General features: G+C 43.0%; 1 protein-coding gene across 1 annotated transcript; it reads right to left on the bottom strand.

Annotated features, from left to right (window-relative positions):
- Positions 1–559: 559 nt before the first annotated feature.
- pard6gb (par-6 family cell polarity regulator gamma b) lies at positions 560–23,470 on the bottom strand. The gene is made up of 3 exons (XM_077549048.1): positions 23,151–23,470; positions 20,243–20,465; positions 560–2,093 (listed from the first exon to the last, which is right to left on the bottom strand). The coding sequence occupies exons 1-3, from the start codon at positions 23,220–23,222 to the stop codon at positions 1,015–1,017; spliced, it is 1,374 nt and encodes a 457-aa protein (XP_077405174.1). The 5' UTR covers positions 23,223–23,470; the 3' UTR covers positions 560–1,014.
- Between the last annotated feature and the right edge of the window lie 668 nt (positions 23,471–24,138).

Below are 24,138 nucleotides of genomic sequence, written 5' to 3'. Positions count from 1 at the left end.
TATGAGTGATGTGTCAACACACTGCTGCAGCCTTGGTGAAGCCGCACACTTGTCAGCATGCTTTGCAGCACTCTAGTAGCCTAAACCAAGTTTGATGTCACTTTGTTATGAGTGTGGCTATGATGTCTTTACATATGACAGAGCAAAGTAACATTTCACATGAAAGGGCAAAAGTGACAGAGGCGTATTTTCTCTAATTTCGTCACTTTGTCTTATTGTTGCAACAGAAAATGCCACACTGAAAGCATCTATTTAACATGTGAGGAACTTTTACTTCCACACACTGATAGGAACAAATGTTCCCCAGCCTTCCTTCTTACCACTTAATAAAACAGTAGAGAGTAGTGGGTCTATATTGGCAGTTCACTGATTGACTGTGCAGACTAAAGTGGACCACTTTGGCCTTGTGGGTGATTTAGTATCTGTTTGGACAAAGTGACATGCTTTGTAAACACTGCAGAAAAATGTTCATTAGTAAAGCGGTGAGAGGAGGAAGAAGGGTTTGTACGTTGCAAAAAGTGTCAATATAAAACGTGAAGTGAACAGTCAACAAACCATGTGAAAATGAAGAATAATTTATTGAAACAAATACAAGAATTTCATCACAATTGTCAAAAAGACCAATTAAAAAGCATACTCCAGGCATCCATGAATACAAGAAATATAGATTTACTCTTTCAAAAAAATATGACAATATGCAAACCCCAGTTTGGTCCCAGTATTAAGAATGCAAAGAATGTAGATAAAAGTGGTCACTTAGTTTTTAAAAAATACATCATTTGTTCTGACGCATATTAGATAATTTTTTTTGACGCAAGACGAGAAACATTTAAAAAAAAAAAATCCAAGGTGTATGTATATGCAGTACGACAGATTTCTGTGAGCCTTGGCGTGCAACTTCCTGTTACTACAGTAATTATCTTGGTGAGGGGTGAAGGAGGGAGGATAGCAAAAGTCTCAATTTGAGCTGGTGGTCCGTGGCATTATCCTGTCTGAGCGGGATATCTGCTGCTATTATAGCGTGATGACAGTGCCATCCTCCTCCACCCCTCCCCTTGGCAGGGCCAGGCTGTGCCGTGGGTCCGTTTTCAGAGAGCTGAGGATTTTGTGCAGGCTCCCGTTGCTGTGACGGAGCGCCGGGTTGCTACTGTGGTAGGGAGGCTGGGCGCTGGGCTGACTGTGCTGGATGTTCAGGTCTCTGAAGAGCTGGTAGCTCAGGCTGCTGTGTTGCTGGTGGTGGTGGTGATGATGATGGTGATGGTGCGACCCTCCATTGAGGCTCGTCTGCGAGTGAAAGGAAGCGGTGGATACGACCGAAGGGGGGCGCGACGGAGGGCTGGGTGGCACCGCAGGACCCAGAGCTGCGGCAGTCGGCGTTTGCTGGTGCTGCAAGCGAGACACGCTGGATGCCAAGGAAGCATTGGACCTCTGGGACGGCCGCTTCAGGCTACTCTCGATGACAATGTCAGTCTCGTCGTCGCTTTCCAGGTCATCCTGATAGCCTTGGGCGCCAGAGGGCAGCATACCTCCCGAGGGTACAGACAGAGTTGGGTACCCGGTGGACCCGCTGCTGTCTGATGATTGGCCCGAGCTCCCAGAGATGCGGCTGCTGCGCACCACATTGTTGCGTTGGTTGACGGGCTTGACGGTGACGATCAGGTTGTGGCTGTTTGCGATCATCATGTCTGTGACCTGGTCCAGCGATTTCCAGCTCACCTCGATACCGTTCACCTCCAGGACTTCGTCATTGACCGCTAACAGACCCGTGCTCTCCGCCAGCCCGCCGGGAACCAGCCGGGAAATGAAGATCCCTGGCACCTTTTCCAGCCCGTGGGGTGTCACACGGACACTGGTTCCATCTCGGATATAAAATCCCAAGGGTTTGTCTGAGCCATGGCGATAAAGTCGAACACGGCGGTGCGATTCCGGCAGGATGTCCACGTCGATAATAGATGAGACCGGGCGGAAGTCCTGTGGCATGCCGATGCGGATATGCGCTCTTTTTCGGTTGATGTCATTGTTGCGTAGTGCGACCACAGCCTTCTTCCTGCGAGTGATGGTGTTGTTGCCGAAGTTAGCGTAGTCCATCTCTTCTGCAAAAGACAAAAACAAATGTTACAATAAGAAGGAAATACACCTTTAAATCCAGCCTCCCGCCTCAAATCACACACAGATGTACTCCCCAGGAATTTTCCTTGGAGTCCAGCTAATCATTTTCACAGATTGCACCAGCTCTTATTACAGCCCTAAAACTCAACTTCTTACAAGAGGGGTTTAAATGCAATTTACAAATGACATTGTGATTGTATTCACACTTTTTTTTTTTATCAATGAGGCTGTCTGTATGTCGGGAAATCGCTGAGTATGCATAACATTCCCGTACACACTGTACATCGAGTGACCCTCCTTTCCGATACCAGGAAGGCAGTTCTGGGATGACTAAAGCCTTTTCCACCAAACAGATAAGCTTCTACAGTCACTGGTTGTTAAGGAGAGTACCAAAATAACAAATTCTTTTTGGATGTCCTCCATTGTTGTTTATCACAATTTAGATTTTTGAACTGTCAGACTGAACAGGAACGATTCAAGGTAGATCAGGATTTAGGGTTCCAAACCACACCAGATTGAACTGAAATATTTAGTGGAAATTTAAGTTGTTCCAAACTATGCCAGACTGGACTGAAAAGATTAGGATTCAGCGTTCCAAACCATGCAGGACCAAACTGGAACACTTGGTGGAAACATACCATCCCGCACCGGAAACACAAGCCAGATCAGGATTTAACGTGCCATACTGAATTGGAAAGCTTGGTGGAAACGTATGCCGCCCTGAAAACGCAAACCAAATCAGGATTAAGCATTTCGAACGACGACTGACTGAACTGGAACACTTTGTGGAAATGTACGCTATCCCACACTGGTAACGCAAACCAGATCAGGCTGAAATGAAACACTTTGTAAACACAAGTCAGCTGAGGATATACATTAGTCTACCAAACCATGCCAAACTTACTAGACTATACAAACTTAACTAGAATGCAATCAAGATCAAGGATGTAGTATTCCAAACCAAACTGGACTAAAATTGGTGGAAACATATGCCATCCTGCTGAGACATGCTGTGCTGGAAATGCAAACAAGCACAGGCTTTACCATTCCAAAACACACCAGACTGAACTGGTACGCTTGGTGGAAACCTATGCCATCCTGTCTACATACGCTGCACTGCAAATACAAGACGGATCAGCATTTCATTTTCCTAACCTTGCCGGATTGAACTGGAACGCTGGATGGAAACATACACCATCGTACCACCCCACAAAGGAAAAGGTGTTATCTAAATGATGAGTCAGAATATTTAACAGGAAATTTGTTAGGAGAGATCCTCCGAGGCTGGAAGGAGTTTGAAGAAGCCAGCTGGCTCGACTCTTCCTCCCTTCTGTGCACTTTATTGAAGACAAAGCCAAAAACAACAAAAAAAGACGAGTCATTCTACAAATGAAGCAGGTGTCCCCCGCAGCGGTGCAAGTCATCGTGTTTTTCCTAACGGTCTAAAATCAGAGACGTTCACTTCCTGTGTCCGCATTTCCTGCCCGTCTGAGCAGGCAAGATTAGATAGCGAGGCTGAGCTTTTTTGGCTCTCCTCAAACAAGTCCGTTCATGTCATGTTCCACCTCAAGGCGCATCACTGAACTCGTTTTTGTTCCCCTGTCAACATGTTCAAACTTGCTGCCTTGTCTCTCATTGTTATCTGCTCCACTGTCAAGGTTTCCATTGTCTGACTATTCCCAAAGTTTCAGATGGAATATTGTTTTTTTAGATGTTGCAACAATCTGAAAGATGATTCTTCTCCGCACGCTTTTGAGGCCACAAGATTGGGCCTAACCACATGGGATGCGAGGTCAGAGGGGAAGAGACAGCTTTCTTGTGACCTCCCCCAGGAATGTAGTCTCGAGATGCTGTCTATGAACAGGTAGAAAAAAACCCTGAAACAACCGTCTGACTTATGGTCAGGAACACTCTCCTGTAGGTCACATGATCAACCATGCCTATGTACATGGCCCCAGCTACATATTGGCAAATATTTTTAAGACAAGACACTTCAGACTGGTCAACCCTAAACACGTTTTCCACCCACTCAATACAAAGAGTCACCCCCTCCTTCTCACTTGCTGCTGGCTGGCCTTCACAGACTCACCGCTGACATTATGGAAATGAACCAAGACTAAAAAAAATAAAAAAATAGTGAGAGTGTGAAGCAGATGTGTCAACAAATGATCTCCTGCTACAGTGATGACTCTCATACTTTCTTCCACCTCCAATGCAAAACCTACGACATAAAGCTCATCTTTTATTCAAGATGTGTCCGTCACGTCAACATAGTTCCTTGGCAGCAATGTACTACTTTCCTATTCGACAGAGCTTTGCCTAGTCCAAACGCTTCCCGAGACCGAAATTTGCCTTGGGACCATCTTGTGGTCTTTTAGGGCGTTTCAGAAAGGGGCACAACAACGTGAAGAGTCGAGCTTTTAGCGACTAGCTGGGGATAAGTTGAACAGAAAAAAAAAATGCAGATAAGAAGATTACTGTAATCAGACAAGATCTATAGGGAAAGTCTGTTTTTTTTTTTTAAAGACCCTGGAATCAGAATCACAATCAGAGAAAGACACGACACGTACAGAGTCTTTACGTTATGCAACAGTACACCACATATGTGTACGAGTGGAAATGTCTAAAACGACAGTAAAACGGCCACTTCAAACCCAAATGGCAGACTTCCTGTATATTCATTAATATATAGATATTTAAAAAATGTCTGACAGACACCCATATGATACTATCCTGTTATCCACTATACAAAAATCACACAGAGATGATGTCATTTTTGCTTACATTTGGATCTTATACATCACATTTTAACTAGCAAGCAGTATCAAACTGTACAGCCCGTTACGACCTCCAGCCCATTCATTCACATTCCTGCACCCCAACAACGCCTCGGACCCCCCAAAAATCCCTCACTCCCGCCCTCCATCCATCCATCCCTCCCTCCCTCATGATGGCGTGACAAAGTGCTTAGTGACAGAAGAGCCCATAATCACTGGAAAAGGGGGGGATGGGGCACCCATAGGGCGAAGAGTGAATAGTGTGAGCATGAGGTCACTAAATGCTGTGGTAGATGCAGTAATGGTGGGCTTCATTTCTTGCCCCCCCCCCCCCAAACTCCAAATATAAATCTCAAACACACCTGGGAGAGGTTGCTTCCCAAGCAGCCAAATCGAAAGTGACACGTAGAACAGTAGCGCTGACGTCTGCTAAATGTACTTTTCTGCATTGTTGAGCATTTGGAGTGTATCATTAAAGTACAATTTTCGAGCGTGTGCTTGGCGTGACTGCTTAGCGAGGAAAATCAAGCCAAACCTGACACATTTTCTTTGGTTTCGCCCACCAAACACACAGGCACACAAACTGTCCACCTATCTGATGACTAAAAAAAAAAAAAACGGGAGGGCCGCATAGAGTTCACATCAGAGACGTCCCGGAAGACTTGAGTGTGTGTTTAGAGGTGAGATCGCTGCCAAGGCACATCTAGTGAGGAAAAAAAAAAGAAAAGAAAAAGCAGCCTAGATAGAGCGAAAGGAACTTTAAACAGGCAAACATATTTGACATTCTTGCCTGGATGGAAAATATTGGAGGGCCTCGATAAACTAACCAAAATACGTCACTGCCAAACACAAGAACGTTCGTTTCACTCCGGTTGTGGCGCAGGTGTGTCCCACGGAGAACGTAAGTAAACACCAAAAGGAATGTCCTCATGTTCCGGAATGATCTTATTTTGAAATGCACACCTGGGTACTCCTAAATACGGAATGTACTGTACCTGGCAGGCGGGTCGGATTGAGGTCAGACCACAGATGAAATTGGACCGCGGTTGTTTCGAGCAAGCTTGCTAGTTTGTTAATCTAGAATGATTTCTTTCAGCATAGTCAACTGACTTTGTTTTTAGTGGGATCAATGGATCTGATAAAACCTTATGAATCTTAGGATGTTTCCCCTTCCTAACACTCACGTCAACAAATTTATTTGTGTAGTCGTATGGTCAAGAGATTTTTTCGACCTTTGTCGCCTAAACAGGCAGTGGATATCAATACAGGAAGTAAAAGGACATGTTCCAGAACATGCCGTTTTGCAGCATGATCAAGCAGAGTTCCAACTTTTGTTGTCAAAACGGGGCTGCTCTGTCTTTACATTCAAAGTTAAGATTTAGCAATCAAGGGAATCGGTTGTTTTCTGTCAGCGCACACAATCATGTTAGTCGAGAATGAGGTAAAACAGGTTTTCTCGCCCGATAAAAGCGGATCATTTTTGCATGCGTGCCCATTTGAAGGCACATCAACCGACTGCCTTTCCTCCCCCCCTTGGCGAGCGCCCCCCCCCCCCCCCCCCCCCCCCCGCATTTGCTTCCCGAGCAAATAACCCGGCACATCTGGGACGACTTAAAACGAGGCTACCTCGGACACGCAGGGGCGGGGAAGGGAGTTTCAGTTTTAGCGTTCTCCATAGGTGTCGTACCCCCACCATTCCTGAAAACGGCCACCAATAGCAATTAATAAACACCGACATGATGGGTTAAGAACAAGGGGCAACAGAGGTTAGGATTAAGAGTAGGGCATTTAAAGAAAAAAAGGAGTAGACGACGTGGTAAACATCAAAGCAGGAGCATTCCTTACACCTTTCAAAGGGAACTACCTCGATCATGTGATCAAACGTTCCCCTACTGGGCGAAAAAGTGCTGGGTTTTTGGGGGGTGGGGGTGGGACTTCTGCTTTTAAAACTGTTCCATTTAAGTGGCACAATGGCTCCGCTGCCATCTGGTCCAGGTACCACTCACACCCAAGTTATGGACTTATAAACAAAAGCCACCGCAAAACATGTGGGAGTGTCTTGGATTCTCAAACGCTTTTTTTTAGTTAAAAAATGGCCTGTATGGTTCAGTTTTTTCACTTAATTTCTTTCCCATGGGGGAAAAAAAAACTGCTAGAAGTTTGAAAACATCCGAAGAGGATGAACGAAAACGCAGCCCGGTCGAGCCAGTTGCCATGACGAGAGATAGAAGGAATAAACACACGCCAAGATGAAAGTGGCGGTTTTTGCGGCGGGAGAGGCCTAACGGAAAAAACATGACGCCCGATTGAACGTCTCCGCTTCTGTAGCCTCCATGTCTCAATATCTGCTAAATATAGCCGCTAACGTAACAGTGATGCAAAGAGTTTGTAACCTCCACGGCTCGTCCTCTCCGCGAGCTCCCCCCCCCCCCCCCCCCGGAGTCACTTTCTAATCTTTCTTACGGGCCGGCTGGCAGACGACAGACAACAAGCAGACAAACGGGATTAGCAGCGCACATGCAGCAGGAATGCAGAAGGTTGTGAGGTTCAGGCAGAGATAAGCAAAGCAGATAGAAATGAACAAATGACTCATTTAGACAGGTGACGAATGAGTGAGGGAGGATATGTACAAACGTACGAAGACTTTTTTTCGAAGCCGGTTCAAGATCAATACGACGACTACTATGACAACTTGTGCATGTAGTGCAGCCGCATCTGGAGTCATTCAGCATGTTCAACTATTAAAAAAAAAAAAAAGGAATACAACAACTATACATATCTCAACTTGATTTGTGTCCCGCCAGGGAAAATATTGTTATTGAAAGTTCAAAGAGGTCTGCCATGTTCTTATTGATCCAATAAAAGCTTTTCATTGTTACCACGCTATTGCTTCTTGTTTGAAGTTGACGCAGCGTGAGCCTTCTGCACAAGTCAAACCGCCTGTAAAATCTGGCCTTTTATCCCTACTTATTGATGTTCTGTTTAAACGGCACCCACACGGAATAGGGGAAACTTTAAGGTATCGTTTAATACGTCACCAAAAAAATCCCCACAATATTTTGTTACATCTTTTTTATGAATAAAAGTAGCAGTGATGACTCGTCGTAACTTGAAAAACTAGTAAGTTGGGGGACTTCGTACCATTGAAGCATCAGAGGCGGGACAACACAAATGAAAATGTCCTCTAAATCTGACACACCACACAGAGTGTTCCCAACCCTAGAAAATTTGAATGATTAGAGAAAAAAAAGTATATAAAATGAGGCTTCAAAAATCGTAAAGAATAAAACAAATAAATGAACTTAGTCTCTCCATTCTCAAACACAAAATGTACTGAAACGAATCCAACTGCCAATCAAATACAAGACTAGTCTTGAAAAAAATGGAAGCTACACTCACAACCGAACCTAAAGTAGCCACACTTTTCTGTTTTGATTGCAGGCATAGCTAGCAAGCTAACTGCACGTCGCAATTGTGCTACATAACTGCTGATGCGAGCCGTGGCGCTCAAGTTCTTAGGCAGTGGGGGAGGGGCAACTTACACCGGACTCAAAATGTGCCTCACAAGTCTCCATTCTAGCCCCGGTTTAACACTTCATCTTCACAATTAAAGTACTACACAGTCCTCAGTCTTTGCACTTGTTCCCAGCAATTACCTTCAAATGTATAATGAAATTCACTTGACATGGGGTAGCTCCTTCATAAGCCGCCTCCCCCACACAACACCTGAACTTAACGATCACAGCAAAGAAGACTTCCTGCGCGTGCTGACACATATCCTTGGCCTCTTCCTGCCAACCCCCTCCTTTGCTCCACTGACTCCGTTTGCTGACTTCATCCACTCAGCTTGCCTGCAAACCAGTTGTCATATGTCTATTGTTTTTTCCCCCGGCCCAAAAAGTCAGGGCCTGCGAGGATCCTCCCCATGCTCCGGTCCTTTTCCTTCCTCTACCATCCTGAAGTGCTGAAGCAGCCTGAAGCACGCTGCCAAAGTGTGGCCCACATGTTTGGAAGGGGGGGGGGGGGGGAGAAATAAAGGGCACAGTCTTCCCACAGTGGTCTGTTATGCTCTACATTACATATTGTACGTACGCATGGCAGTAAATCTATTTTAGGTAACAAACCACCATAAAATGTTATGCTGTGTTTTCGTGGGCTCCCCGTGCTCAAGCAGGTTTTCTCCGGGGTACTCTGGTTTCCTCACACATTCCAAAAACCGGCAAGACTCTCAATCAGGGGTGTTTTCTTCTGAGGGCCACCTACAGAAAATTTAAAGAGATGTGTTGCTAATAGTTGGACCCGCTAATGTAGCTAACTAACCATGATGTTGGCCTCTGTCTCTGGTGATTGTTCACTGGCCAGTCACAATAAAACAGGCTCCATTCTAACCAATCCCGACCCTCCCGTGTTACCGCAGTACATAAGTCAGGCTAGTAAAAGGCGGAGGAGGGTTCGCACGACGACAGCTTGTCCCATTGTTTTAGCCTCATGACCTATATATGCTTGTTGAGCTGCAGGCTCATTGGGGGGGGGGGGGGGAACCCTACAAGGTGATGCTTTTGATGTCAAATGAAACGTGGAAATGGCCGCAGAAGGTTTGGGAATGTCCGTTTGTTTTCCATATGGTCATCAAAAAAAACAAAAACAAAAAACTCCAAGGGAACCTGAATGCATCATAACAAACCAAACAACCTGGTTCTCTTCTCTTATTGGTCAAAAAATGTAAACAGGAAGAAGGTTTGTGCAAAGGCGTAGCGATTCAAACAGCACTAATAACTCAACTTCCTATAGCCTATGATAAGCCAAAAGTATTTTTGCCACAACCGCAGCACACTGCCTACTATAGTTACGATTTTTTACTTTTTATTCTATGCTTTGTAGTATGATGTCTGTGTGAAAGGAGATTTCACAATTGTCAGGACGGGGATGTGACGCCATTTCAGGGATGTGTCAATCTCGTTGCCTGAAATATCCTAGTTTTCTGTGTAAAAGCCAAAGGCATCACATTTATTTTTTACAAATTTCATAAATCAATACAACCCCACACCACAGGCACACCATGTAAAAAGGCTTAACGTCGGACCCACCAAAGAGTATGTGACTGCTTGCGTAAACACAGTCAACATTGTACTTGGAAACATGATAACAAGGGGGACCAGAGTCAAAAACATGCTTGTGATCTGCAGCCAAGCATGAAAATTGCCCATTATCATGCCAGCAAGGGTACATGCGTTAAAGATGAAAAGATGGGAGTTCACATGGACGCGATCTAAGGACATAAAAGCTCCTCTCATCCGACCACCTCGGGGCTCTCTAAGGTTTGTGCCTCTGAAATTGAACTGGACAATAAGTGACCTGACATGCTTAAAAAGAAGAGTGTGGGATGGGCCTGTGATAGAATGTATAGCCCTCGTAACTTGCATGAACCTCTTTTATATAACCAGAAATGTGGGCTGGGTTGCCAGCGCGGCCGAGCAAAGCCACTTTGTAATTACGGCCTCCCAAAATATCCCTTAACACAAGAAATGCTAGCGAGTTCACATAACCGTTTTTTGGGATGCGGGCCTACAGCTCTTAGAGGATTATTAAGACTTACATTCAAATAGTTCATTAAAATACATGAATGGCCATTCTTCGAAGAAAGACCCAAATCTTTAACTCGTGCTTCTGTGGTTGAGTGAGATTTCAGATGCATCGTAACAGGATGCCAGGCCTGGCGTGCTTGGAGCGGAGCTGTAATTAAGGAGGAGCTGCAGTGAGAGGCCTTTACACAAACCAGAAACTCCTCCCTCGCAGAACCCACTAAAGCCCACTCCGAGCCCAGCTGCGTTCCTTCCCGCACTCACTTCACCCCGATTCAACCATGGTCCTGGTCTAAAGTTGATCTCGGGACTTTCCGATGGATCTCTTTAGAATAAAGGTCAGGACTCCAAATTTCACAGTAGGAAAATAGGATATTTTTTGTTCTAACTTCTGGACAACAAAGTAAGATTGTCCACAGTCAATGTGATATGACAAACAAAAAATACTTGATGGCCACCAACAAGTTAACTGTTACAGGTCCACTTCATTTTTCCATTCGGTTTCTGTGCCATTCATCCAGAGCAGAGGTGGGCATCGAGGGCCGGAGTCCTGCAGGTTTTGCATGTTACCCTTCTCCAACACAGCTGATATGTGATCAGCTCATCAGCAAGCTCTGCATAAGCCTGATAACGATACTGTTGATTGGAATCAGCTTGTGTTGAAAGTGAGAAACTTCCAAAACCTGCAGGACTGCGGCCCTCGAGGACCGAGATTGCCCACCTCTGATCCAGAGCGACAAAAAAAAAAAAAAAAAAGAATCACAATCAGTTTCTCGCCATACACTGCCTCAGTTACAACTCTGATACTACCGCAGAAGGCGCAAACTAGCAGGGTTGACTTCATCCAATCCCAAAGTCGCTTTGAACAGGCAGTGCGAAAGGGGACTATTGTCAGGAGTTTGGGTGCCAGAAGTGGCATTGTTGTTGCTCAGTCCGGGTGTTAAACATCACAACATCCCTGTCCTAGCGTTGCGGAATACACTTACGCCGCCTCGGTCATGGCTCCGATACTACCTCTGAAGGCATAAATTTGATGGCCGACTTCTAGCCTCTCTTGCGCAAAGAAAAACGTACAAATCTCCTTGGGTTTAGTCTTATTAAGTTTTATCTATTCAACAAATTATAGATTAAAAAGGTATGCTTCTGAATGCATAATGTAATTGAAACGGTTCAAAGTGTTGACAAGCTTGCGAAATCCTTTTTTTTTTTTTTTGCACGGCTAGACGGCTTGGTGGCTTTTCTAAAATTAAAACATTAGACGGGTGTGTCAAAAATCAATTTTACTTGCACATCACATGCTTTGCTTTCAACCCATTGGGAAAAAAAAAAAGCGAAAAACAACAGCTTTTTTTGTTGTTGTGCGCTTTGAAGGGCAGCACTAACTCAGGAAGTTATTTGTTTGTTCCTTAAGGAACAACTAATCATCACCTAGGGAAAAACAGAACTGGGATAGAACTAGGTCAATTCTCAGAGTACACTTTAAGTGTGAAACAAACATTGACCAATATATTCAAATGTCCACAAATCTACACAACTGTAGAGGGTAGGTCTTTACTATGGGTCGTTTTTGGCAGTCAAAGAGTTAACTCTTTGACTGCCAAAAACGTTAAATACCGTTTAGTAAAATCCTATGGAGGAGTGCCAAAGACGTTAAAAGACGTTTGTTTCAAAACAGAGGTGAAACCTACCATTTTCTATTGTTGATTACTGAAAAACGGAATAAGGTAGAAACAAACTTTTTTTTGCTGATGAAAGATGAGAGTCCAATCTTTCATTTGGTAGTATGCGTGTTTCCATAGTCCAAACACATAATTTTCTGTGGACCTTGAAATGTCAGTCAAAAATGCTTAAATCAGCTGGCACCCACGGCATCCCTTTTCTGAAAACGTCTGGCAATCAAAGAGTTAATGATAAATTAGTACTTAAGTGAAACTCCACTCTAAAACCACACACACACAAAAAAAATGAATACGGATTAATGCAGAAAAACAGCAAAAACGAATCAAAGAGGTTGTGTACCTCCCCTGGACCACGAACGTAGATGTGAGCAAGTTTTAACCGTCGTTAATGTAATGCAAAAGAACAGAGTCCTCACAGGTCAGAGTCTACAGGAACACGGCTTCCACATGTGTTAACATCTTATTTAACTCCCTCACAACATCCGATACGTCTCCATACTTCAATCAATCTGAAATACTTTTGCTTGATGCTTCAAAAAGGCACTGATGTTTTTGTTAGCAATGGAGTTCAAATGGGTTCATCGATCAATTCCTTAATTTCTCTTTCTCAATAACGGTATTTGTAAACTAAGCTAATTACTAGGGGTGCACGATAATGCTATTTTCAACCGATACTCCAATAATTTAGAAAGTGCCGATGTCGATAACCAAGCCGATAATTGTTTGCAAAATGAACTTGAATACAAATATACTTTCAAGTCCTAATGTGTACAATTACGTTGAAACAATGTGTAAAGAACCTTGAAGCAGCATTTTATTGATATCTCTGCTTCAAAGACAACCAGTAACTCATTTTGAGTTTGCCAAAACAAAACAGTCATGTTCTAAAAATGCAACACAGAAAAGAAAGCCCACACTGGCGATTGCCATGTCGCCGTGATGCATCTTCTGCGAACACAAGGTCGTGCGCATTATGACGTCACAAATATGCAACACCACCATAGGAGAGGGGAGGGGTTGAGGAGTGGTATGTCTATTATTATCGGCGGATTTCTTTATTATCTGGTTTATCTGTATGACGTCAAATTGGTCGATAATTGCCGATAATCATCGTCAGCTTTCTTTATCATCTGTTTGACGTCAAATTGGTCGATAATTGCCGATAATTATCAGCCATGGATATTATCGTGCACCCCTACTAATTACATTAATTACGTGTAATCTCAGGGAGGCATTTATTTGATTTATGGTGACAATTAGTGAGAAAACCTCTTAGCCACCATTTTGCGAGAACTTGCTAGTATTTAAAATTCCAATTACTTAAATATTCGAAACGAGTGCGACAAATTAAAGATGTAGTGAAAACAAACCCAAAAACTAAAACCTCCACCCCAACCAACAATGTCTGGAAATTTCCCTGCGGGGTAGTAGGAGGTGGAACGAAGAGGGGGGGTTGGTGGATGGGGTCACGGTTCAAAGCGTGGTCGTAAAGCAAAATGAAAAGCCTGGAGGATACACAAACACCAACGCGGGTTTGCCAAACACAACAAACCTTACAAGTTTAATTAAAAAGACCCAGGGTTCTCCCCTCTTCCAATGGTGGTCGTGGCGGGGTAGTGGTAGCGAATGATCAAAAACCATCCCATCAGTTGAAAATGGCCACAGATTCACATTATCGCTTCTCCTGCTGATTTACAAGACGGATCACGCTGGGATTTTAACACCAGGAGCAACGCGGGCACCCCCACTGTACATTGCAGCCCCGTAAGACTCGCTGTTTTTTTTTTTACTGCATGGCCCACACACTTTTTTAAATCAGCAAAGATCAGTTTCCAGGCGGAGACCTGGATTTATTCTCTTGCCACGTGCACACGCAGCTGGTGGGAAGTGTTCCCAACAGACGTTGGCCGCCACGGTGAAGCCGTTCCAAAAGGTAACCGAGGTTCCCAAGCTGCTGCCTTGTGCTTCAAAGTATCCCGGCTGCCAACCCGATGAGCGTTAAGAGCCAAAAATAACACCCCGCCCCGTTGCAAAGAGCCAGGAATGACACTCCTGTCGTCCTGCATACGTTTCACAGCTATCTGCTGCCTCATTCCTGTAAGAACATCAACACTGTTGACCAACCCAGGTCGAAAGTTTTTTTTTTTTTTTTTACCCCGTGCTTACAAGAACTTTAACTCTTCTTCAGACACTTTCTCCCATTTCTGCTTACATGGCAGCAAAGGATAGCCTTCGAACCTCAGGATGGCTCACAGCGGATTCAACCTGCCCACTTTCTTCCTGGTCTGTCTGCAGACGTGGGCTTCGACGACCGTTTCATGCTTAAGCTCTAGTGTCTGTCTCTTAAAGTAGCTAAACCCTTGAGGGGGGGGGTCAGACAGATGAGGTGGGCTTTTAAGTGTGCGGCTCCATCAGGCAGGCTGGAGGCCTGGGAGTTTTGTTTGCCACAATACATCTGGCTTAACTCTCTTATCTGTCCAGAAACCACACTTAAATAGGACTTCATATTGGATATCCTTGTATCAAAAACTCAAAAGTAAATAAGTCTATGAAAGTACTCCATAAGTTGTACAGAGGACCTTTGGATGGTGACCGCAATCCATTCCATCGACCTTCTATTTGTTTAGATTTCCCAATGAAAAAAAAAAAAAAAAGGGGTCGATCTTTCGCCACAATAAAACCTTCAAATACTGTACGGACCAGAAAGTCCCTAAAGATTCTCCTGCTGCTGTCAAAGTACCGACTAGAATTCAGACTGGCTTCATGTCGTAAAAATACTGTACAAGCATTGTCATTTTAGCACAGTTAACCGTCATTTCAGTGGAAAAAGAACAGATTCAACTAAATCCAACTATAAATAGAAAACAATAAAATACTAAAAGATTCTCTTGAACAATGAATTCCTTTTATAGGGCTCTCGTAAAATTGTCACATTCGGTTCATCAGCAATAAGATTTTGTGAAGTCAATCACACAAGGTCAAAATATACTTAAACTTCTCTTTGGGGTTTTTTTGGGACCATATTTTTCTTGAGAATAAGGTCAATTTTTCAAGTATTCAACAGGGATGTGATTTTTCCGCTAATTCGCGGAATTCCGCTTTTTTTTATCTCCCCCCCCCAAAAAAAAATTCCTTTTTTTTTTTTTTTTAGTAGTTCATTGTGTATGCACATGACTCCGACAGATTACATCTTCTGCTATAACAAAGACATTTGTGGTATGCTCTAATATGAGTTACTTTTCATTTGGTCATGATACAATTATTTGTTCATGAAATTTGAACCCCTCAACATTATTTATGTGTTAACTTAGTAATCACATTAGTTAGATATGATGATATTCTCAGTGATAGTTTTTAAAAGCAAAGGCAGTCCAATGTTTTTGAATGTGACTGATTTTGAGTTGACTAAAACTGCCATTTTATATGGGATAGTTCAATATACATTGAAAATTTATGCTGTTGTTTTGTCTATTTCTTTGTCATGTGAGTGCATTGAAAGTACTTAAAAACACGGAAAACCCATGAGCTCCCTGGACCTAGCTGGGTGCCAGCGGCCCCCAGACCCCCGGCTAAATTTTCACTTTGGTCAAATCACATCCCTGATTCAAGCACTGCCTCAGTTCTAAAATAAAGCACCAATAAACGTGATAGAGCAACTTGTCACATTCTTGACAAAAGCTGTACAGATTCTTGTGTCTAGCCTGACCCATTTGGCACTTGGTGTCCAGACCTGGTAGAGATTGGCAGCTTCATAACTTGAACATGACTAACCCCCCCCCCCCCCCCAAAAAAAAACAACAACCAAATGGGAACGCTGCTTAAGGGACGCCGCAAACTCTAATCAGACAGAACAAAGAGTCCGAGCGTTCCCATGGCTGACGGGCTGGCTGGTATGAAGAAGGCCTTCACTCTCGTCATGGTATGGCCGGCATGCGAGTTAATCATCCACTGGGAGGCTTCCAATATGCAAAAGAGCAACGAAGCGGGACACAAGTTTTCTAGAGATTTATTTTTAAAATCACGGGACCAAAAATCAGCAACGGTGGTACTGGCTGGTTTCCAGCAAAGGCTTTTCAAATCCTCACCTACTGTAACCCGGCACTTGCATGTTGACATCCAGCATGTTTGGACACAAGCGTAAAAACACACAAGCCATTTGGCATACTGGAAAGGCCAGATGTGTCTATGGTCACACACTCATGCAAAAAAAAACAAAAAAAAAAACACACACACTAATATCTCTGGTGCGCCCCAGTGTACACTGACAATGACCTCAAACAAAACAGAAAATAATACGATGAGAATGAATTTAACAAAACAAGCTTGCTCCAAGACAAGTAAGCTGACATTCCTGCCCAGAGGAAATTGGATGTCTACCTGCACTCTTATTTCTCCAGAAAGGAAAGAATAATAAATCAAACGTGTGCTTATCATCATTTGGACGGTATCCTGAAATAAAAGATGGAGGGGGGGGGGGGGGGGCTGCGAAAACATTTATCGCTTCCTCTTGGCTCCTGTGTCGGTTGAACAGTCACATGAAGGTCAGGCTCTTATGCAATGCTAGCATCTCAATGCCCCCCCACACACACACACACAAACAAACAAAAACTAATTGGACTTCTGTAATACTATGAACAGGCTGCACCAGGGTGTCTTCAATGACTCATCTGCTGCTTCCCGGGTACCAGCGAGAACTCAAACTGGCCTCGCTGCACTTTCACACCCTGTGAATTTTGTTTCATTTTTCGGAGAAGCTGCATTCAGTTGCCAAGTTGTTTAGCAACAGCAATTTTTTTTTTTATCAGTCTTCTCGATAGTCGTCGGCCTTGCCGCTCCGTTTACGTAAACTTTCAGCCTCCCTGTCTCTTCCCTTTGTTGAAAGTTTAGTCTGAGCCCAAGCGTTGCAGGTTCCCCGGCGCTAACCGGAGCTAGCAAAACAAGCCCTGGTGTTTTGTTTGGACAAAACCGTATCTGCGAAACGTGGGTGTAATTACCTTGTGTCGTGGAGATGTTTTTAACCCAACTAAAAAGGTCTGTTGAATGAATAACTGCTTTTTTCCCCCTTGTTATTGAAATTGGCAACTCACTTTTGTATCAATTGTTATCACAGAACATATGGATAAAAGTATCAGGATACATGGACAACACAAGGAAGAAAATTAAAGTGAATTTTTTTTTTTACAATAATCTAAAAGGCACCAACAGTAAGGTCTGTAGAACCTTTAAGGGGAAGTCAACCCCCTCAAATATTCTTGACAATAATATGTTCTATACAGCACCACTACTCTAACTACGGTGTTCTGGTTAATATTGCGTTAGTGAAATATGATTTAAGCAGCAAAATACAGCAGTTTTTAATCAATATTAGAAGGCAGCCATTTTGCTGTCGAGTGAAAATGACATCACGGTTACACAGATCTCAGGTAACAACCAATCACATCTCAGCTTCAAAAAAACAGGTGAGCTGTGATTGGCTGTTGCCTGAGCCCCGAGTAACTGTGATGTCATTTTTCAGTCAACAGCAAGTGGCAAAATGGCCGCCCCCTGAGATGGATAAAAATGGCTGGACTTTGCTTCATAACTTATATTCCACTAACGTAATATTAATCAGAATGTCATGTTTAGACTAGTGAGGTTACATATGATATATTATTGTTAAGAAATACTTAAGGTTGACTTGCGCTTTAAGACTGCAATGCCGTCTAGTGGGACTTTTTTTTTTTGCAGTGTTTTTGATCATCTATGTATTGTGGTATCATTGTCAAAATACTGCAATTACGTAAATCCTTACGATATCCTATTGTCTTCAGTTTCATAGATATCACGATGTTTTCATTCAATCATTGTATTGTGATACTACAGTACAGACCCATTTAATTACTGTGAAAACTGCACGTTTATGTCTTTACTGTAATGCAATGGGCTTAGAGAGGCCTGTGAAAAGTCGATCTGGGTTAGATCAGTTTCCTGTCCACGTTATCTTTGGCCCGGAATAAACAAACGTAGGCAACCCTCCCTCACACGGCCACATCCCAATTTGCAGGAATTGTCATAGAAATGAGCAACAAAGTCAACAAATTTGTGTCACAATTCAGTCAGATCAGTGCAAGAGATGTGTCGGGAAAAGCGCTTGCTCATCAAACTTCCGCTCCTAAGAACACCCACAACATTCATTTTGACAGTGTTTATTACGTGACCTCCATTCTACTCACCAATTACTAGCATTTATTTTAACGCTCTGCAAATGACAGTTTGTCCCTTTTTGTCGCAACGCAGACCGGCTTGACTTGATTGGCGATGCGTACGCGCACGTGAATACATGCAAACGTGAATGCAGATTTGTAAAATGTTTTTATGTGGTGTATACAAAGCAACACCTTTTGCATCGCAAAAGGCAGAACAGTGAATGTAAGCAATGGATTTCCAGAAATAGCAGCTAGGGACGTTTATTTACTCAAGAGGGAGGAGTTTACGAGATGTCAGTGAGGCGCATTTTTGGAATAATATACAACAACGCCATCGCAATGCAGTGGTGGATAGTAAAAATGCTTTGCTACTGTACTCCTGGAGATTTTTTTTTAATTATCTGTACTTTGCTTGGGTATTTATTTTTCTGACAACTTTAAACTTTTAATCCCTACATTTAATTAAAAACAGACTATTTTTATTTCATGCATTTCAAATTATCAAAATGGATATCATATATTACTCACTTTATATAACTGCTCTAGAGAGGCAATGAGGGGGAAAAAGACCTGACAATCTTCCGGTTTCTGAGTTAGTCAAACCTATAAAAATCCGGCTACGGTCTTTTATCCTGGACTCATTGTCTGATCATCTCTGAACACGCTTTCATTGTCGTCCTCCATTATTTCCCGGCGTCTCCCCACCGCGGGGTAGCAACAGGTATCCTTTTAACCGGCACGTGCGCCACTGATCTCCCGGACAATGGCAGCACCGCTTGATGAAAGACGAGAAGGTAACCGTGTGATCTTGAACTGCTCGGGGGGGGTGAAGTTTGGAGTGTTGACATAACGTAACGTATGGACATGTGACCGCTCAGTACGCATGTCTGCGATTGGCTCCTTTGCCCCTCAATGCGATGTTTGATGTGATGTCACGCTGCAGCGTCTTCAGTCGTCACTGCAAGCGCATTGTTGCATTGTTGGAGGTTTAACAAAGATGTGTGTGTGCGTGTGTGTGTAAAGTGCATGACTACCTCATGCGTCAGTGACGCATGTGTGTGTGTGTGTGTGAGATGGCCGTGTCAGCCAGTGCCATAGCACATGTCATCATGATTGAGGGCTCGGCAGACCACCTGCTTGGAATATCTCAGACAAGTAGAAAGACCCCTTTTTTTGTTTTTTTTTGTTTTTTACATCTCTGTAGATTATGACCTGTAACAGCCATCTTTTTTCTGTCTACCAGTCAAAAGTTTGGACACGACTTCTCATTCAATAGCATGAGAAAGTACGTCCAAACTTTTGACGAATAGCGGACATGAATATTGAAGAGGCACATTTGTACACTCGGGCTCATTTGCATACGCTTTGGCAGGCTAGTTAGCAGGCCGCCACTCCAAAGTTTTTCAAGTCGGAAACAACGGACGGGAATAAGACGACGAGTAGTTCCCACTCGGGCTGACGGGGTGTCGTCTTTATATACACGCGCAAGCACGCACGCACGCACGCACACACACACACACACACACACACACACACAAATGGGAGTCTCTCCTTTCATTCTGATCTTTTGTCCTCCAGTAATGTCTGGTATGCCGGGATACAAGCTTTGCTCAATGACCTGATTTCTATGGGGTTGTGTGTGTGTGTGTATGTGTCTCCTTCCTTTGGATAAGACACAGGGCTTAACTGGGCAGACAGACACATCCAGCCAATCGGAGGGCATTAAACACACACACACACACACACACAAGAAGCCTTGCATGAGGTAAACAAAAAGGCCTATGGATGTAATTGGATTAGGAAATATCCCGAAGGGAAATTTGACTCCAGTGCAGTTATCAGCCAAAATGCATTGAATATGTGTGTTTATAAAAAAAAACTCCAGCTCCATCGCGATATAGTCGCTTTACCTTGTCTCTGTATGAAGATCCTTAGCAAGGGGTGCGCAGTGGACACGGCCTTGCAGAAGTTGTCGTCGTTGTTGATAGGCAGCAGGTCTCCGTGCACGTCGGCGTAGCCGATCATCACCTCCATGTTGGCGATGCGGTGGATGTGCAGGATGAGCTTGTAGAACTCCTCAAACTTGCCCGGTTTGTGGCGGTCCACCGAGAAGCGGCGGAACTCGGCGCCGTACTGAAAAGATCCAAACACAGCGTTTTGAAAAATGGAGGGGTGGGTGTTGAAATTCAACAAGAAAATAGCTACTTTACACTTCAAGAGAATCTAGCTTAATGTTGCGTTAACTATACAATCAAGTAACTTTCTAAACAGTTAGCATTATGCTAAGATACACTACTGACAGAAACGTTGTGATATTGGGCTTTAAGATGAAGAGAAAATGCACTAACTTTTACGGGTGAACTTAATTTGACCTTCTGTAAAACATTTGAATGCCTTGTAGCTAACAATGCTGCAGTTGTTAGGTAAGGGTATCTATTTGAAACGGCCATTTCTTCGTCATACTAAAGCAGCTGTACAAGCTAAGCTAACATACAGTAGCCTAATGCTACAGCAGCTTTGGGATGAGCAATATTTATCTTACGGTTTAGCTATAGTCTAATGCTAAATCAGACACAAATTGACTTTTTTTTGTGAAGTGACTTGCTGCTAAAGTGGCTTTGTGGAGAGTTAGGTCATGTGATACTAAAGTTGAGTTTCATTCTGAGCTATCACGCACACACACAAGCCACAACTTAGTGAAGGTTTTGGCCAGGTCATGGTGTGACTCACACCAGACGTTCCGGAGCAAAGGCGAGAGATGCCACGTTGAGGTACAAAGGCATGCGTCAACGAATTCAAACAATGCACCAGCACAGGAGCTAGGCAACATTAAAGGACCAAAATAGACACTGGAGTAGTACAAGATAAGAGCTGTTCTGTTTGCACCATTTCGCAAAAGAACCACATAAGCAATTTACAAACATTTTAATTACCCACCAACGATTTTAGTCCATCTCACCACAGCCTACATCACCGTAAACAAGTCAGAATGTGGGACGGCTGGTGATGTAACACCTGGGAGTGACGCATCTTTCAGTTTAGCATAATCACGTCATGCTCGGGCACGTTTTTCCCCTACGGGCTTCTCTTCCGTTTTTCATGGTAAACTACGATGGAGAGATTCACTTTTTTTTTTTTTTTTGCTTTATCTCCAACAAACCAGTTTGTCAAGTAGCTTCCTCATTACTTTGGCGTTCGTAGGCAGGAACGCACGTTGGGTGGAAGGAGGTCAGGCGCACCTGCTCCTTGCTAAAGCTTTTTAGGAAGTGTTTTCTTCTAATGGTATCATTACCAAAATGTTTTCTTTCTAAAGCTTCTGTAGCAAACTTATTTCAGATGTCACATAAGAATTAAGGTTGAGCTAATGTAACAGACCGTCTAGATGACGTTACATAAAATCAAGCTCAGCTTTCCTAGATGGTCCTTTCTCAGCCAGGAGCTTTAAAGACAGCTAGGAAATAAAACTTTCTGAATCTCAAAAGTAAACACTCTTGGAATTCTGTTTGTGTTCACTGCTCCATTACTCATGTTTGACTCTTTGAATTTTAGCTAGAGAAAGACGCAACAAAGATAAGCTAAGTTATCGAATCTTACATCAGCGGCCTCGGCAGGCGGAATGAGGTAATTTCTTAATCTCGGAATTGATCGTTTTTACATTTGTCTAATACCAATCTCTCGCCTTTTGATTGAGCTGAGAAACAGCCCCACCTGCAATAAATGGTATTGTGAGTTTCCGTGTATCGTAAAAAAAAATGTTTTTTTTAATTCTGGAACAAAAAAACTAACAAAACACATCCATGATCGTATCATATGATAAGTAACTTTGCGATGGCCACATCTCCTGCATGGTTCCAGTGAAGACTCGCAACATGAAGAGTGTTTGGAAATCTGTTTAAATCCAAGATGTGGTATTAACATCCCACCTAAACACCACTCCCCGACCACAACAATCCCACCTGGCCTGTGATAAGAGCTTCACAAGTGAGTGAAACCAGCTCCAAGCCTCCTGCCTCCTGCCTCTCTGATATGCTTATCTCAGGAACAACAAAAATGCTAATGTGACATCATGTGTGGTGCGTCAGCTGCAGGTGACAAGGACTAAAACCTGCCAAACACATTGACACTGTTCAAACTGAATGGCGATACATTCAAATATCCACAGAACTAACTTACTATACGATATAAACACAATACTTTGCCAACGATAGCAATGGTATCACGGTACCGTGATCAATTTATTGGAAAAAAAACTACCTACGATACATGGCACAATCTGTGCATTGAAGAAAACTCAAAACACAACAGTTTTAATGGAAGAAAAATACGATATATCACGATATACTCAAGGAAACTGACAATGTGGTTTTGCCAGCCATATTGGTGGTATCGCGATACAGCGGCTGCGCTTTAGCCACGCTACAATGTCAAAAACGGTCAAAATTGGATTAACTGCGCATAAATTGATTATCCCACCAAACAAAGTCAATCGCTTGCTTTGCGCGACTGATCTGTCCTCTCAATCTCTCAGCCAGCATGTAAAACAACAAGGATACGTGAACTCAACACGTGCAACAAATTTGACACATGAGCAAATTGAAATACACTTCAAGTTTTTGGTGATATGTTCACATTTCCCACCTGATCAACCACTTTAAAATTCATTAAAAACTGAGCAGCAGCATTTAGAGTGAATGCAATGTGCCAAATAAGGAATAAAAATCAAAAAATTAGGCGTCCAAATGCACATACGTGTGCTCGTTTTTTTTCTCGCATCCTTGCGTCCATGTGAAAAATATTAAAACGCATCGTTTTACCCACCTTGCTTTTCACCTCCACGGCGTTAAGATCCACGTTCCGCAGGGGTTGAGACCGATTAAAACTCCGGTTCATTTTGCTGCGTTTAAAAACACACACAGAAGGAGAAAAGAAAAAAGTGTGCCCGCTGAAAAGGGGACTCTCAATTGCTATAAAGTCCTCCGAATGCGTTTCTTTCAATTATTTCCCCTCCCAACAGGCTTCGTTTAAAATCTGAGCAAAACAGTGCTCCACCTTTGAGAAGAAGAAGACTTTCCCGTAGAAAAGGCGGAGAGCAACTCGCTGTGTGGACTTTAGGAGGCTTGGTTAAGTTTTGAAATGACATCAGCGCTCCTTAAAAAAAGAAAAGAAAAAAAAAGCGAGAGACTAGGGCTCCTGTGATGCTTTCATGGTACCTCGTTTATTACGTTGTCATAGAGCTAATCCAAGTATCGTATCCACAAATGTTCCTACATTTGATATATACTAATTACTGTAAGATTTCATATTATTGAAATTATAAAGAACAATAATCAACCAAACAATAAAATGTTCAGCGCAAAATAAATTTTCAAATTCCACTTGTTCCTGAATGCAGCATTTCTTAGTGTTGGTTTATGTTAGCTCACTGACATTGTTTCGCCTCTAATTCGCGTATCTCTCCAGCAAATCAGACGAAAGCAAAAAAAAAAAAAAATCTATAAATAGCTTTAAAGTAGCTAGTATTTTTGTCCTTTTGCGAGTTGACTTAATAGGTTACTGACGTGACTGTCGTTATTACGACATTCCAATTTCCAGCACAACAGCTGCAGATTGTCTCTCACCGCTGAATGACTCAAATTAAAACGCAAGCAGGGGTCATTTCACTTTAATGTCACTTTATTATAATGATATCAAGATCTACAATGTTATGTCCCCACTAAATTGTCAACTTTATCATGTAAATGGCTGTAAATTTCCCTTTTAAAATTAAATTTGATTTTGCGACAATTTGCTATAGTTTACGGAAAAT

This window comes from Vanacampus margaritifer, chromosome 17, assembly GCF_051991255.1.
Source record: "Vanacampus margaritifer isolate UIUO_Vmar chromosome 17, RoL_Vmar_1.0, whole genome shotgun sequence".
Lineage (NCBI taxonomy): Eukaryota > Metazoa > Chordata > Actinopteri > Syngnathiformes > Syngnathidae > Vanacampus > Vanacampus margaritifer.
This window is presented reverse-complemented; position numbering and strand designations above follow the sequence as displayed.

What these genes read in the sequence shown, in the direction of transcription:
- pard6gb (XM_077549048.1), bottom strand. Translation starts at nt 23,222, where the DNA reads ATGAACCGGAGTTTTAATCGGTCTCAACCCCTGCGGAACGTGGATCTT. An exon ending in CCGTGGAGGTGAAAAGCAAG is followed by an intron (nt 20,466 to 23,150) that starts GTGGGTAAAACG and finishes GGATCTTTTCAG; the next exon opens with TACGGCGCCGAGTTCCGCCG. An exon ending in GATCTTCATACAGAGACAAG is followed by an intron (nt 2,094 to 20,242) that starts GTAAAGCGACTA and finishes TGTCTTTTGCAG; the next exon opens with AAGAGATGGACTACGCTAAC.